The 16,076-nt window shown below is 45.8% G+C and overlaps 1 protein-coding gene across 1 annotated transcript in view; it reads left to right on the forward strand.

Annotated features, from left to right (window-relative positions):
• The window catches only part of LOC310753754 (inositol polyphosphate 5-phosphatase OCRL-like), a gene marked incomplete at both ends in the record, with an annotated part of 450,055 nt that overhangs the window by 90,105 nt on the left and 343,874 nt on the right, over window positions 1-16,076 (forward strand). The window contains 3 exon segments of the mRNA XM_083595098.1: window positions 12,130-12,184; window positions 12,187-12,236; window positions 12,760-12,844. Of these exon segments, the coding sequence (XP_083451224.1) occupies window positions 12,130-12,184; window positions 12,187-12,236; window positions 12,760-12,844 (190 nt within the window).

Raw genomic sequence — 16,076 nt, forward strand, 5'->3', positions numbered from 1 at the left:
CTCTCTTGCTCCCCCCTCCTCTCTTTCTCTTTCTCTTGAATGTGGTAGCTTGAGATAGAACTAACCACCCTGAACATTTCAGGAGAGGAAGATGGAAAGGAGGCAGGAGGCATGGTTCACCAGCTGCTGTGTGCTGCATTGCCCATACAAAGTCGTGGGCTGGGGCTCCAGCTGTTGCTCAGTTTCTACCACTGCCTCTGCAACGTGCTCTAGACAAGGGGTGGTGAACATGTGACCCCATCATCTCATCATGCTGGCTGGGGCTGCAGCCCATCAACCTATGAAGGCCCATCCATGTTCTGTTGCTGTTTTTGTTACTTATTTCCTGCCCTTCACCCTAAGGTCCCAGGGCAGGTTCCAACAATTTAAATAAAATGTTAGCCAAACCTCATGTCCACAGCTGCATATTCAGTAAGCTTTTGGGTGAACTGCACATCCGGAGTGGGAGGATTACTAGCTGCATATTAATAGGGGGAGGGGGAGCTTGGATTTGGGGTGCAAGCAATTTGTTTTTTGTTTTCCCACTTGAGATGCTTGCTGTGGCTAGGGCCGGGCAATATGTCAATATAGATATATTTTCAAATCACCTTGAAGTCTAGATAGTAAGACTGGTTTCATAATTTCTGACCTGGCAATATATTGCGAATCATGATGTGTGTGTGTACTATGCAAAAAACACCATGTGGGGGGAAACTGTGAAGCCAGACAATGCTTCTCGAGATTCCTGCAGCCCCTGTGGACTCTGCCGGTTCAGCTTTCCCCTGCCCTCCTGCAGGGGGCAGCAGAAATCACAATGCGGGGGAAACCGTGAAGCCAGCCAATGACTCTACATACCTCCATCTTATTTCAGACATTGTGATATATTGGTGTATTGCAATGTTTATGTTATGTACTGAGTTGAATAGGATCCAAACTGCAGCAGTCTGATTGGTCCTAGAACAATAGGATCCAAAAGGCAGCAGTCTGATTGGTCCTAGAACAATAGGATTCAGAATGCAGCAGTCTGATTGGTCCTAGAACAATGCAGCAGTCTGATTGGTTGGCAGGAACCACCCAATCATGCTCCAGATAGAAGTGAATCCACAACCTGATTGGCTTACAGTAGAATTCCGGAATTAGCCAATCATGTGCAGCCCATTGTGTAAATAATGTATATAAAGCAGATACCTTGAGGGGACTTTCATTCATTCCTCCTCACCACTATGAGCTGAATAAAGAGCATGAAATCACTTTGCGACTCTGAGTATTTTTCACTGGCGACGAAGGTGGGATCCCGCTGAGCTGACTGCCACACACAGCACCGCAGTACCGCCACCTGCCGCACCGCTGCCTCACACCGTGTATCCAGGCTTCAGCTCCGGGACACAAGGAACTCAGAATGGCAACCGACAGCAGCTTCTCGCCGTTCAACCCAGCATCTGGAGACTGGGAACCGTACGCCTCCCGTTTCACCTTCCTCCTAGAAGCCAAAGGGGTCACCAATGAAGAAGATGCCAAGAAGAGGGCAATATTCTTCAGCGTCTGCGGAGAGGAGACGTTTGAAATCGCCCGGGCTCTCCTTGCACCTGAAGACGTTGCTACTGTTCCATACAAAACAATAATGGAACAGCTGAAGGGGCACTTTTTGCCACAGCCCTCAGTGGTGGCTCGTCGAAATGCCTTCTACGCAAAGCGGCAAGCCCCTGGGGAAACCATAACTGGGTTTGTGACCTCTCTCCGCCAAGCTGCCTGGTTCTGCAACTTCTCAGAGCTGGAGAACATGCTTCGTGACCGCCTCGTCCGTGGCCTGAAGGATGAGAAGCTGCAACGACGCCTCTACGCTAAGAAGAACCTAACGTTCCAGGTCGCTCTGGAGGAGGCCCTGGCAACGGAAGCTGCCGAGAGGTCGATGCAAGAGGCACGGCCGAGCCAGCCGTCCCAACCGAGGGTCCACCACGAAGACCTCACCGACGACTCAGGATCCAACAGGGAGGAGGTGCACCGAGTACAGCAGCGCACTCAAGCAGCCCACATACCACAGCTGCCTCGACGAGAAGGAGGGAACTGCGCAAGCTGTGGAGAAAGTCACGAGAGGAGGACCTGCCATTTCTGCAACGCAGAGTGCAGGCAGTGCAGAAAATTGGGACACATCGCCCGGGTGTGTCGGGCTCAGCCCACCCGACGCCAGGCATCAGATGACCAATCCAAGAGCCCCAGGTCCTGGGGCCCAACGCACCAAGGCAACTCGACGGAGCTCACGGACTTCCAGGTATACCAGTTGCCCCACCCCAACGTAGAGAAAATTTATGTAGAGGTACAGATGGAGGGGGCCCCATGCCGCATGGAGCTTGACACGGGTTCAACTCTATCCATAATCTCGGCAAGGACCTTAAGGAAACTGTGTCCTACTGGGGGTCCCAAACTCAGGCCGGCCCCATTCACCCTCCGGGACTTCCAGAAACGTAAGGTCCCCACAATGGGGGTGGGGACCTTCAGGGTGCAGTACCGAGGGCGGACGCGGCAACTGGACTTGCTTGTGGTCAAGGGCCCCTACATTAGCTTACTGGGATTGGCATGGTTTGGACCACTGGGGCTAGCCGTCACCGGGGTGAACCACACTACCTTACAAGTGGACGTGGATGCCATATGCAAGGAATTTCCGGGAGTTTACGATGGGAAATTGGGACAGTATACGAGACTTCCGGTCAGCGCGAGCGCTTAATGGCCGACTCCCCTCTGAGCTCCAGAGGGAGTCTGCTCTGCGGGTTCGGGTCCTGCCGTTACGGCGAAACGGGGACCCCTAAAAATCACAGGTGGTGAAGCCTGTGAACAAGGAGACTCGACGGGCACCTTTTGCGCCCCCCCCAAACCTGCGAAGAGCCTTTTTAAAGGCTTCTGAACAGCAGCGGGTGAGCGGCGCGGTGCTGAGAGTTGTTTACCCAGCCTGTGGAGTGAAGCCGCATCGCCATTAGCGGAGAGCGCTGATTTCTTCCGAAGAATTGGATTTAAGAAAAGCAACTACCCGTGAGTAGGATAAATGATTAAAGGACTAAATTGAAGCTAAATTTGATGAATTTCGGCACCGAGACGGGAAAGGTATAAAAAGGAAGTCAGCCTTTCCGTTCTGTAGACAGATTAAAACAAAGAGACTGTCAAGCTGTAACTGTTAAAGAATCTACATTTGAATAAGAACAAATCCACCGTTAAAAAAAAAAATAGCCCTCCTCCCGTAGGCAGGAGCGGGGGGGGGGGGGGGAGGAATTGTATTATATATGCCTGCATGAAAAGAAGGGAATTGGAATTTTACTGCTGTTTTAACACCCTGGGGACGGACTGCCTTGATAGGGAAGCTGGCTGTAGGTTGTCTGCACATCAAGGTAAAGAAGTAACCTTGGAGCAAATTTCTGAATTAATTTTTTGAAAGGATACAGTGTCACTGGACTTTATATGGACTGTGTTGCAATTAAATAACTTTGGAGAAAATTGGGAGACATGGGGGATTTTTAAAGAATACTTTGTTTCACAACTTGGAAAGTGAAGCTAGAATTTCTCCCCCTAGAGGAGACTTGACTGTAACAATAATAACTGAACTACTAGTTGCTGAGCCACTGGAAAATTCCTATTATAAACAATCTCACAACTGCGTGACTGACCTTGGCTTGGCATGAGAGTGTTATGGCAGATGGCAAAGGGAAAGTAGAGCTACAGGAAAAAAGTTTAAGATCCGGTAGACAATACAAAACTGATATTTCACAACAAAGAAGGGCCTCAACATCTGGAGGTACAGGAGCAGTTTCTGCCTCACAAACAAAATTAAGAACTATGTCATCGGAAGACGCATTGGCTAAGGCACTTGGGAAAATTAATGAATCTTTGGAACATTTAACGAAGCAAGGGGCAGAGACAAGTAAACAAGTTGCCGAAACTAACAAGCAAATTGCAGAAAGTAATAAGAAAGTAGCTGAGATTTCAGCAAAAATTGATTTAAATACTACAAGTATAAATGAACTTGGAAAGAAGGTGAATTCTAATACAGAGACTATTGAAAAGCTACTAGAGGAATCGGCTACAACTCGAAAGATTGCAGAGGAGGCCAAGGAAATTGCGACTACCACACAGGAAAAAATTCCACCGGTCCTTAAAAAACTGGAGGGCCATGAACTGACACTGTCCATGATCCATCTGCAAAGGAAAGAGAGAAATTTGAGAATTAGGGCAGTACCGGAAAGTGAAAGGGACAATTTGGCGGACTTTCTTACAAAAGAATTCTCACTTTTGGCAACAGGGCCCTGAGAAGGAAGAATTCAAGATAGTAAGTGCATTTAGACTTGGTACAAGACAAAGAAGGAATAGGCCAAGAGACTGCTTGTTAACTTTAAGATCTAAAGAAGAAAGAGATAAAATTTTGAATTGGCACTACCAAAAAACATTGCAAATTGAAGACTCTTACGTGGAGATTTTTAAAGATATACCGAAGTACATTTTGGACGTAAGAAACTACTATAGAGATCTGGTGGTTTTACTGAAAAGAAACAGCATATTTTTCAGGTGGGAATTTCCTCAAGGCCTATTTTTCAAATATAAAGGAAAGAAAATAAGAATAAGGACAGTGAGTGATAAAGACAAGTTTTTGAGAGACCACGAAGAGGATCTTCAGAAAGAGGTGGAATCTGGACAAGAACCAACTTCATCAAGAAAAGGAATACTGGACATAGCAAACTTATCTTTTGGACTGCAACTACCAACTGAAGAAGAACAATTACTTGGAGCAGTAGGAGGGAAAAGTAAATAACCCCATCATGGCTCTGCAACTTCTAAGCTGGAACTGTAATGGTCTGAACATACCCCGGAAGAGAAAAAGTATTTTTCATATATTAAAGAAAAAACAATTGGACTTGATTTGCTTACAAGAGACACATGTGACGAGGTCACATAGGAAAATACTTATTAATAAAAGATTGGGACAAGAATTTATTTCATCTGACAGAGTCAAAAAAAGAGGAGTGGTGATATATGCAAAGGAAAGACTGCTGCCGAAATTAATTTTTAAAGATGACCAAGGAAGATATTTGGCAATTGAAATTCAAGTCCAAGGAGAAAAATTTTTGATTGTAGGAATTTATGCACCGAATGAGGGGAAATCTGAATTTTTTAAGAAGTTGCATGAGATTTTGTTGGACTATATGGATTATGACCTAATTTTGATGGGAGACATGAATGGAGTAGTATCAACTAATATGGACAAAGCACAAAGACAGGTAGTTACTAAAGATGGAAGACTACCAAAAACTTTCTTTGAAATGACTGACAATATGGACTTGGTTGATATCTGGAGAACAAAAAACCCTCTTGAGAGAGAGGGAACTTTCTTTTCTGAAGCCAAAATGACATGGACTAGAATTGACCAAATATGGGTTACTAGAGGAATGGCTCCAAAGATTAAAAAAGTTGAAATCTGCCCAAAAACTTGCTCCGACCATAATGCCGTAAAGATGGAGATGAAGCAAATAACAGCTGGCTCCTTCAGATGGAGGATGAATGACACCTTATTTAGAGATGAAGAAGTATACAAAAAGGCCCAAAAAACTTTGAGAGACTATTTTGAAATAAATATGAAGACTAATGTTGAAAAAAGAGTAATCTGGGACGCAAGCAAAGCCGTTATGCGAGGATTCTTGATACAACAAAATGCAATAAAGAAGAGAAGCCAAAATGAGAAGAAAGATAAGATTCTGGAAAAGATAAAAGAAGGAGAAAGGAAATTAAGATCAAAACCAAAGTCTCATGAGATTTTGAGAGAAATCAAGTTATACCAAACACAATATATGGAATTGACGAACCAAGAAATAGAATAGAAAATCAAACAAATGAGACAAAAGACTTTTGAATCAGCAGATAAATGTGGTAAACTGTTGGCTTGGCAAATGAGGAAAAGACAAAAACTGAATACGGTGACAAATTTAGAAGTGGAAGGAAAGAACATCTACAATCCAATTGAGATTAGAAATTGCTTCCAGAGATATTTTAAACAACTATATTCACAAGGGCCGCAGAAAGAACTGGACATAGAACAATTTCTTGAGAAAAACGGATTAAAGAAAATCTCTTATGAAAGTAAAATAGTTTTGAACCAGAAAATAACTGAACAGGAAATAGAAGGTGCCATTCAAAATATGCAATTGGGTAAATCTCCGGGACCGGATGGGTTGACTTCCAGATATTATAAAGCTTTGAAGCAGTGGCTAATACAACCTTTGAAGGAAGTCTGCAATGAAATTTTGGAGGGGAAAAGGGCACCTGAATCGTGGAAAGAGGCTTTTATTACACTTATACCGAAGACAGAGACTGAAAAGACTCAACTTAAGAACTACCGCCCTATTTCTTTACTAAATGTGGATTACAAAATCTTTGCTGACATTTTGGCTATGAGATTTAAAAAAGTTTTGATGGAGGAGATTCATAGAGACCAAGCGGGATTTCTCCCGAGAAGACATATGTCAGACAATGTAAGGAATATAATTGATATTTTGGAAAAGTTAGAAGTGAACATAAACACTAAAGCAGTTTTGATATTTGTGGACACGGAGAAAGCCTTTGACAATATTTCTTGGAGTTTTATGAAGAAGAATCTTCAGGGGATGGGGGTAGGCCAAGGATTTGAAAACGGTATAGGTGCAATATATTCTGAACAAAAAGCAAAGCTAATTGTTAACAATGTGGTTACAGAAGAATTTAAGATAGAAAAAGGGACACGTCAGGGGTGCCCAATCTCCCCATTACTTTTTATATCAGTCCTGGAGGTTTTGCTGAACATGATTAGAAGGGATCAGCTGGTTAAAGGGGTACAGGTCGGAGCTAAACAATACAAATTGAAAGCATTTGCAGATGACTTGGTACTTACATTACAAGAGCCAGAATCTAGTACTAAAAGGGTTTTGGAACTAATACAAGAGTTCGGTCAAGTAGCAGGATTTAAATTGAATAAGTCAAAAACTAAGGTATTAGAGAAAAACTTAACAGCTATTGAAAAAGAGAGGTTTCAGAATGAGACAGGTTTAACTGTGGTTAAGAAAGTCAAATATTTGGGCATTAACATGACAGCTAAAAATGTGAACTTATTTAAAGATAATTATGAGAAATGTTGGATAGAAGTGAAAAAAGATTTAGAAATCTGGTCAAATTTGAAGCTCTCCTTGTCTGGTCGGATTGCAGTTATAAAGATGAATGTATTGCCTAGAATGCTGTTTTTGTTCCAAACATTGCAAATCGTCGATAAGATGGACTGTTTCAAGAAGTGGCAGAAAGATATTTCTAAATTTGTCTGGCAGGGCAAGAAACCCAGAATAAAATTTAAGATTTTAACTGATGCAAAGGAAAGGGGGGGATTTGCCCTGCCAGACTTCAAACTATACTATGAATCGGCAGCTTTCTGCTGGTTGAAGGACTGGCTGCTTCTTGAGAATACGGACATTTTGGATTTAGAAGGTTTTAATAATATTTTTGGATGGCATGCATATTTGTGGTATGACAAGGTGAAAGCTCATAAGGCCTTTAAAAATCATATTGTCAGGAAAGCATTATATAATGTCTGGATAAGATATAAAGACTTGTTGGAAAATAAAACTCCAAGGTGGTTGTCCCCAATGGAGGCAAAGGCTGTGAAAAGGCTCAATATGGAGTCCAAATGGCCGAAATATTGGGAAATCTTGGAACAAGAAGGTGACAAACAGAAATTGCAGAGCTTTGAGAAACTAAAAGATAAAGTGCGAGACTGGCTTCATTATTATCAAATATTGGAGGTTTATAAGTTGGACAGGAAAATTGGCTTCCAGGTGGAAAAATCAAAATTGGAAACAGAATTGTTAGAACCCAATACTAAAAATCTGTCAAAAATGTATAACTTGCTGTTGAAATGGAATACGCAGGATGAAACGGTGAAGTCAGCCATGATTAAGTGGGCACAAGATATCGGTCATAACATCATGTTTGCTGACTGGGAAAAGTTGTGGACCACCGGTTTGAAATTTACGGCATGTAATGCCTTAAGAGAGAATATTATGAAAATGATCTATAGGTGGTACATGACCCCAGTTAAGCTTGCAAAAATTTACCATTTGCCTGATAATAAATGTTGGAAATGTAAAGAAAATGAAGGTACATTCTTTCACCTTTGGTGGACGTGCCCAAGGATTAAGGCTTTTTGGGAGATGATCTATAATGAACTGAAAAAGGTACTTAAGTACACTTTCCCTAAAAAACCAGAGGCCTTTCTTCTGGGCATGTCCGGCCAATTGGTGCCAAAGAAGGATAAAACTTTCTTTATGTACGCTACAACAGCAGCAAGAATACTCATCGCAAAGTATTGGAAGACACAAGACCTACCCACTCTGGAAGAATGGCAGATTAAGGTGATAGACTATATGGGACTGGCAGAAATGACTGGCAGAATCCGGGACCAGGGGAGAGAGACAGCGGAAGAAGACTGGAAGAAATTTAAGGACTATCTTAAGAAATATTGTAAAATTATTGAATGATGCTGGCTTAGAATTTATGTGGTTTTCAGCTGTAATGGATAAGTAAAAGAAAAAGAAAGGTCAAAATTTGAATGAGAATGAAGGGGAAGGATTTATTGAATCAAATAAATTAGAAATTGGAATACAGTAAGGGGAGGTATGAGGAAGTCGGGGAAGTAAGTTATAAGAAAATAAGGGATTGAAAGTATACTTGTTCTTTTTTTGTTTGTGTGTATTTTTCTTTTTTTTCTTTTTGTTTTTTCTTGTATTGTTCTGTTTTTATATAATTTTTGAAACTTTAATAAACTTTTTTTTAAAAAAAACGTTTTTTTTTTAAAAAAAATTGGGACAGTATACGGGCCCCCCCATTGCTCTACAGCTTGACCCCGCAGTACGACCGGTCAGGCTCAAGGCCCGCTGGGTCCCGTTCGCCCTGAAACCCCGTATAGACGAGGAATTGGACCGACTCGTGGAGCAAGGGGTGCTGGAGCCGGTGCCTAATGCCCCCTGGGAAACCCCAATCGTCACACCCGTCAAGCCTAATGGTTCGGTCCGCATCTGCGCAGACTACAAATGTACCATAAACAAGGCCCTCACGGCCCATGCATACCCAGTGCCAGTGGTCAGCCATGTCCTTGCTACCCTGGCTGGGTCGAAAATTTTTGGCAAGCTGGACCTGGCCCAAGCATATCAACAGCTGCCAGTAGATGAGGCCACAGCAGAGGCACAGACGATTGTGACGCACAGAGGAGCGTTCAGGGTAAAGCGGCTGCAATTTGGTGTCAGCGTGGCACCAGGCATATTCCAGAATCTAATGGACTCTCTCCTTAAAGGGATTCCTGGTGTCACTCCCTTCTTCGATGATGTGTTGATTGCCGGGCCCACACCCGAGGAGTTTGAGGACCGCCTCCACACCGTTCTGCACCGTTTCCAGACGGCAGGTCTCAAGGTGAAGCGGGAAAAATGTCTACTAGGAGTGCCTCAGGTGGACTTTCTGGGATTTATGGTGGACGCAGAAGGGGTCCACCCGACTGGGGACAAGGTACGGGCCATTTGTGATGCCCCAGCACCCAAGAACAAGACTGAACTTCAGACCTTCTTGGGACTATTGAACTTTTACCATTCCTTCCTTCCCCACAAGGCGGCAGTAGCGGAGCCCCTACACAGACTCCTGGACAAGCGGGCCCCTTGGGTGTGGGGCCAGCGCCAGGAGGCCACATTCCAGGCAGTCAAGGACTTGCTTGTCTCAAACTCGGTCTTGGCACACTTCGCCGAGAGGCTGCCAGTGGTGCTAGCATGCGACGCCTAACCCTATGGCATTGGCACTGTCCTGGGACACCAACTCCCGGATGGAAGAGAGGTACCGGTGGCATACTTTTCCCAGACACTCAACGCAACCGAGCGGAACTACTCGCAAATCGACAAGGAGGGTCTGGCAATCGTGAAGGGAGTAAAAAAAATCCATGATTTCTTGTACGGGCGGCCCTTCACCGTGGTGACTGACCACAAGCCGTTGCTTGGCTTGTTTGCCCCCGAAAAGCAGACCCCCCAAGTGCTGTCTCTTCGCGTCCTCAGGTGGTCAGTTTTCCTTGCCAGCTACCAGTATGCACTGATTCACCGCCCTGGGAAGGCGATGGGCCATGCGGACGCACTCAGCAGGCTACCACTACCGGAAACAGGCCCCGACCCAGCACCTGCACAAGAGGTTATGAGCCTGGAGCTGCTTCCCGAGCGCCCCATTCAGGCACAAGAAGTTGCACACAATTCCAAGAAAGATAGTGTCATCTCCCGGGTCCTGGACTGGGTGTGGAGGGGATGGCCCAGCAGCAGCCCCGGGCCAGAATTCGCCGGCTACACAACCCGCAAACATGAACAAGGGGTGCCTGTTATGGGGAAGCAGGGTCGTTGTTCCCCAGCCCCTCCGCAAAAGGGTCCTCACAGCCCTACACGAGACACACCCAGGGGTAGTAAGAATGAAGGCCCTTGCCAGGAGTTACGTGTGGTGGCCGGGGATCGACGGAGAGATAGAGGCCTGGGTCAAACACTGCCAGGCCTGCCAAGAATCCCGCCCAGATCCCCCAAGGGCCCCAGTCCAGTCCTGGGAGTCCGCCCGAGCATCATGGTCACACCTGCATGTGGACTTTGCTGGCCCCTTTCAGGGGCAAACATTCTTCATAGTGGTGGACTCCTACACCAAATGGCTGGAAGTCGCACTGGTACCGTCCACTTCTACGTCCGCAGCCATCCGGGTACTACGCAGGCTGTTTGCAACCCACGGGCTCCCTGACACTCTCGTCTCAGACAACGGGACTGCATTTACGTCAGGAGAATTCCAAACCTTCACAGCGCAGAACGCCATCCGCCACATCCGTTCGGCGCCATTCCACCCTGCCACCAATGGCCAAGCAGAACGCATGGTGCGGACCACCAAGGACACCCTTCGCCGCATGAGGCAAGGGGATTGGGAGTACCGCCTTGCCACATTCCTTCTAGCACAGCACAGCACCCCCAGCTCAACGACTGGCCGGAGCCCCGCTGAACTACTAATGGGTCGGCGCCTTGCAATCAGATTGGACCGCCTTCACCCCGATAGAGCTCAGGATGAGGTAGTGGTGGGGGAAGGCAGGAACCCCCGGACCTTCGAGGCCCAGGACCCAGTGTATGCAAAGAATTTTGGGGCAGGCCCTGCATGGGTACCCGCCACAGTCACCAGGGTCACTGGCCCCGTGTCGTACGAGGTGCTAACAGATGGGGGGCAATGCTGGCGCCGCCACTGCGACCAGATACGGCGACGATTCCCGGGAGAAAACCAGGAGGAGGAGGACAGGTCAGAGGAGTCCCAAGGGAACAGTGGGGCAGTGAGGCCCATAGAGCAGCAGGGGCAAGCAGGAGAGGCAGAATCAGTAAATACAGAGAGGACCCGTGAGGCCGAAAGGACACTGGAACCAGAACCACCACTGAGCGAGCCGGTTGCGCCAGACCATACAGCCCCATCACAGCCAGCATCCTTGGAACACGAGCCAGAACCTGAACCCCAGACCAGGGAACACCCCAGGCCGCAACGCACACGTAGGCCGCCGGCGTACCTTGAGGACTATGAATGCGACCTCTCGGGCAGGACTGGAACTTAGAGGGGAGGGGTGTTATGTACTGAGTTGAATGGGATCCAAACTGCAGCAGTCTGATTGGTCCTAGAACAATAGGATTCAGAATGCAGCAGTCTGATTGGTCCTAGAACAATGCAGCAGTCTGATTGGTTGGCAGGAACCACCCAATCATGCTCCAGATAGAAGTGAATCCACAACCTGATTGGCTTACAGTAGAATTCCGGAATTAGCCAATCATGTGCAGCCCATTGTGTAAATAATGTATATAAAGCAGATACCTTGAGGGGACTTTCATTCATTCCTCCTCACCACTATGAGCTGAATAAAGAGCATGAAATCACTTTGCGACTCTGAGTATATTTCAGTTTAGCTAGTGATATATCACCGTGTTGAAAGCCAGCTATTGCCCAGCCCTAGTTGTGGCCTCAGAGGGCAAGACTTGTCCACCCAGCTGGAGCAAGGAAAGAATGCATACAGGCACACATTCTGTCAGGCTCTCATGCCAGTCCCGCTTGTCATTGGACCTCCAGGAGAAGCAGTTTCTGGATATCGTACCCCAGGATGGTGATGACTCCACTGAGCGGCCAAGGAGATCTGGCTTTTGGTGGACCACCTCTTCAAGAATGCCTGCCACCAGGTGAGCTGAGGGGGACGGTACCATTGAAAGGATGGGTGTGGGCTGGAATCCAGTACCAGTTTTGGGGTGTGCAGGTTCCAAACGTCCCAACTGATTTATATCTTAGCTACCGACTCGCTCTTACAAGCTCCTGCTGTGAGTATAGTGGCACCTTGGTGGAGCGGCAGCGGGTGGGACATCCAGCATATACTATTCCTTAGAGCGGCTCAGAAGAACCCAAGTGTTCCCAACCATTGTCTGTCTACCCCTAGCAAAGCGGCTCTCTAAGACTGGCCACTAGAAGAAGCGGGGAATGATTTCACTCTCCCATTGCCCCAAATCAGGAGAAGGGTAGTAGGAATGCTACTGTGGAAAGCAGGCGGGATACAATTCTCAGCCCTTGTGCCAGCTCTCTTGGTGATGGGCTTCTCTCCATTGTGGCATTCCTCGACCTCACATTATGCACCCCAGGGCTGGATTGTTCTTCATGCTATCCAGGATGTACTTCATCCCTTCCGAACGCATGGGTGATACTCTGCTTCAGGAGGACCTCTTCCAGACCCCGGGCACGCAGGACGAGCTGCAGGAGAGAATTGAGTGCCTGGACACCAGCATTCCCGAGACGATCCGTATCCTCTTTGGGGGACATTGTTGGGGAGCAGGGCTGCTTGGTGGTTTTCTTTCGCTCTTGGCTGGAGTGGACCTCACTTTTATATACCTGGTGGCTTAGGTTCCTAGGCCACCCCATCCTTAAGGCTCTGGGACACAGCACAATGAAATGCCCAAAGTCAAGTCTAGTCATGCATCCAAACAGCTTCACAGCTTTAACCCCCATTTGAAAACATCATCCTGGCTAGATAGAGCAGAGGTGGGGAACCTTGACAGGCCCGCAGGCCCCACATCTAGCATCTTACGTGGTGTCAGGTGTGGAGACATGGCTGCAAAGGAGCTTCAAGGGTGCGTTCAATTGTTCTTTGGCAAGCAGGGTTTGTTGACCGCACTTTTGGAGTTGACCACTAGTATTTGTTGTTTGGATTGAAACCATGCCTGCAGAAGGACATTTCCTCGGCAGATCAGCTTTGCAGGCAGCTTCGTCAAGAGGGGAGGTGTGGGATAATTACAGTGGGGTGGCTCAGTTGGTAGAGCGTGACACTCTTAATCTCAGGGCTGCGGGTTCAAAATGTGGGGTAATAAGCAAAGGATTTTAGGTATACTACAAACAACAAGACCGCCCATAAAATGTATGCTATTGCCATGCCAAAATGAGAGAAAATTAGTTGGAGGGAGGCAAGGGATGGGGCCACGGACCCCTGATTGGGAATAACGGAACTAGATGGTCCTCGGTGTCCCTTCCAACTCCACAATTCTATGATCCTGTGTCTTAAACACAAATCTTGAGGAATAGTTTGTTTGTGTGTGTGTGTGTGTTTCTGTTTGAACTTTCCCAGCCTTTGCTTTATTCTGATTTGCGCTTGCGTCCCTACTCCCCACGTGTAGAATTGCTATACCTTTGGGTTTTCCTGGACATTCAAGCGTTTCCCGCATGGACACTTGTTTCCAACGGCCAAATCCCGGCGGATGGCAACCCTACCCACTTGTGCCAGATTGCCTGGCATACATTACAAGCATCTAGTCACATAGATTCTCCAGAATCCCGGGGCTAGCCCACCTGACGGGAAGAGTCCGCGACCAGAAGGAGGAGGAGTACCAGGAAGAATGGACAAAATTCAAAGATTATTTAGCTGAATATGTCAAGATAACCTAACTGGAAAAGCTTGCAAATATGAGATAGGCTTAGGATTTAAATATGTAAGGATAGGAATTAAGATGTTTCAAGCTAGATTAGAAAGAATGAAAGATGTGATCAAGTTTTTTTTTTTTTTTTTTTTTTTTTGAGAAGATTGATTTTGGAAAACTGTTAAAATGAAATACAATGAAATTCAACCAGGGGGATTTGAGGAAGTCACTTAACAATGTTATCAAGATTGGTTTAATTACAATTAGGATGTTTGTTTGTTTGTTTGTCTTAAATTTTTTTTGGAAAATTAATTAAAAAAACTGAAAAGAAACCACCATAGATTATCCAGAATCCCAAGCAGCGACATTGTGAAACTTTCATAGGAATAAAAGGTAGGGGGGAAGGAGGTACAATGTCAAGCAAGCAACAGAATAAACCCGAGCAGTGTGGGTCTGAAACCGGCCCCTGAATCTCTTGCTGCCCACTCTGCCCTTCTGACAGTAACATTTTTTTGCTTGCTGGATGGCTGTGTGCAATGAGAGCTCAGTCACTGAGGAAGGGTGCTGGCCCAGTGGGAGAAGTATGTGCTTGGCATGCAGGCGATCCAGAAATCAATTCAAGCCCAAAATTCCAGTTCTCATGTTTTCTGTATACATGGCTAATTTAAAGGGGAATAGCATGGTGCCTTCCACAGAGTCAGACCATTGAGTCGCCTAACTCCTTAAGGGAGGACCAGAGCTCGCTGGTGATGCAGGTCCCAGAACAGTCTCCAGCATCTCCAGGTGAAACTGAAAACATCACCTGCCTGGAACCTTGTAGAGCCACTGCCAATCAGTACAGACAGTGCTGAGTTAGGTAGCTATGATCCATCCACCATCACCATTTGCCCGAAGCAAAGGCACATCGCTGGTCCAAATCTTTGAAAGAAGTTCCCTGCTCACCAAGCCACCTGCCCTCCTTTATGCATTGCCGATGGCTTATCAAAGGGATCCTCACTGCAAGTCTCATCAAGGCAGACAGCTTGATGAAATCTTGGTGCCCTTTCTTACAAAATGCTAACAGGGACAATGGCACCAGTTGCCCTCTGGACTCACAGGGTGCAGCTGATTTTGGAGCCATCAATTGTACACATTTGGAATGGCCCTTGAGAAATGATGCTCTGCCTATATTCAGCAGCTTACCACCTTGTTGTTTGTTAAAAACTTGAATAAAAAGCATGCTTAAAATAAAACAGGAAAGATGAAATTTTGCTGGCTTCTTGAGAAAAGAATAATGCCTCATTATTTGTATCTGCTTTTAAATGTTGTTTCTCTTCTCTTTGTCATGAGTTTTACTGGGTCTGTGGTCATTTTAAGTTGCTTACCTTCACTAAAATATATAAATCTACTCGACTGGAAACTTTTATTATCCAAATTCAAACCCACTTTGGATAGCAAAATTCCTGGAGTGGGGAGGAGGGTTCAATGTTCTAATAGATTAGATATGGACAGTCCTTCAGTACAGCAAAACTTGACACTTTGAAACCTTTGAGTCCTTTCCAAAAGGACTTCACCCACTATTTAGGGGGGAAGTATGTCAGAACTGACCTTCTGCAGTACTGATTCCACATTCTTGGACTCCTAATCTTACACGTAAATTAGAGCTGGAACCATCTCAGGCCCTATGGCTCTTGAAATGACCATGACCTATTGAGCAAAACCACAGAATCCACCTCTCTGGTGACTAAACCCCACTTGCTTTTACAAAATAAATTAACAACAGAGGAAAATCATGGAAGAAATAAAATGGCTTTTGAAATTAACAAAGGCGATTCCTTTTATCCACATGTATTACGGGACATGTTCAAAGCGCCCCTAAGGAGAAATTCTGTAAGCAAAGGTAGCAGGCTTTGAAAAGCTTATGCAGATACACAAGGACACATTGCTAAAAGAAACAAAGGGATTTGGAGGGACCATGAGTGAACAGGTAGTACCAGAATGTACAGAATTGTACCTAGAAAAAGGTTACAACTGGATTACCTTTTTGTAAACAACAACAACCCCCAAAATAAAACTCGGAAGCAGCAGGACTCCTTAGGAACTCTTCAAAAAACAAAACACAAAACTGCATATCCCTACCTAGTC

The sequence above is a fragment of the Podarcis filfolensis genome, assembly GCF_964270895.1.
Source record: "Podarcis filfolensis genome assembly, chromosome: W".
Classification (NCBI taxonomy): Eukaryota; Metazoa; Chordata; class Lepidosauria; order Squamata; family Lacertidae; genus Podarcis; species Podarcis filfolensis.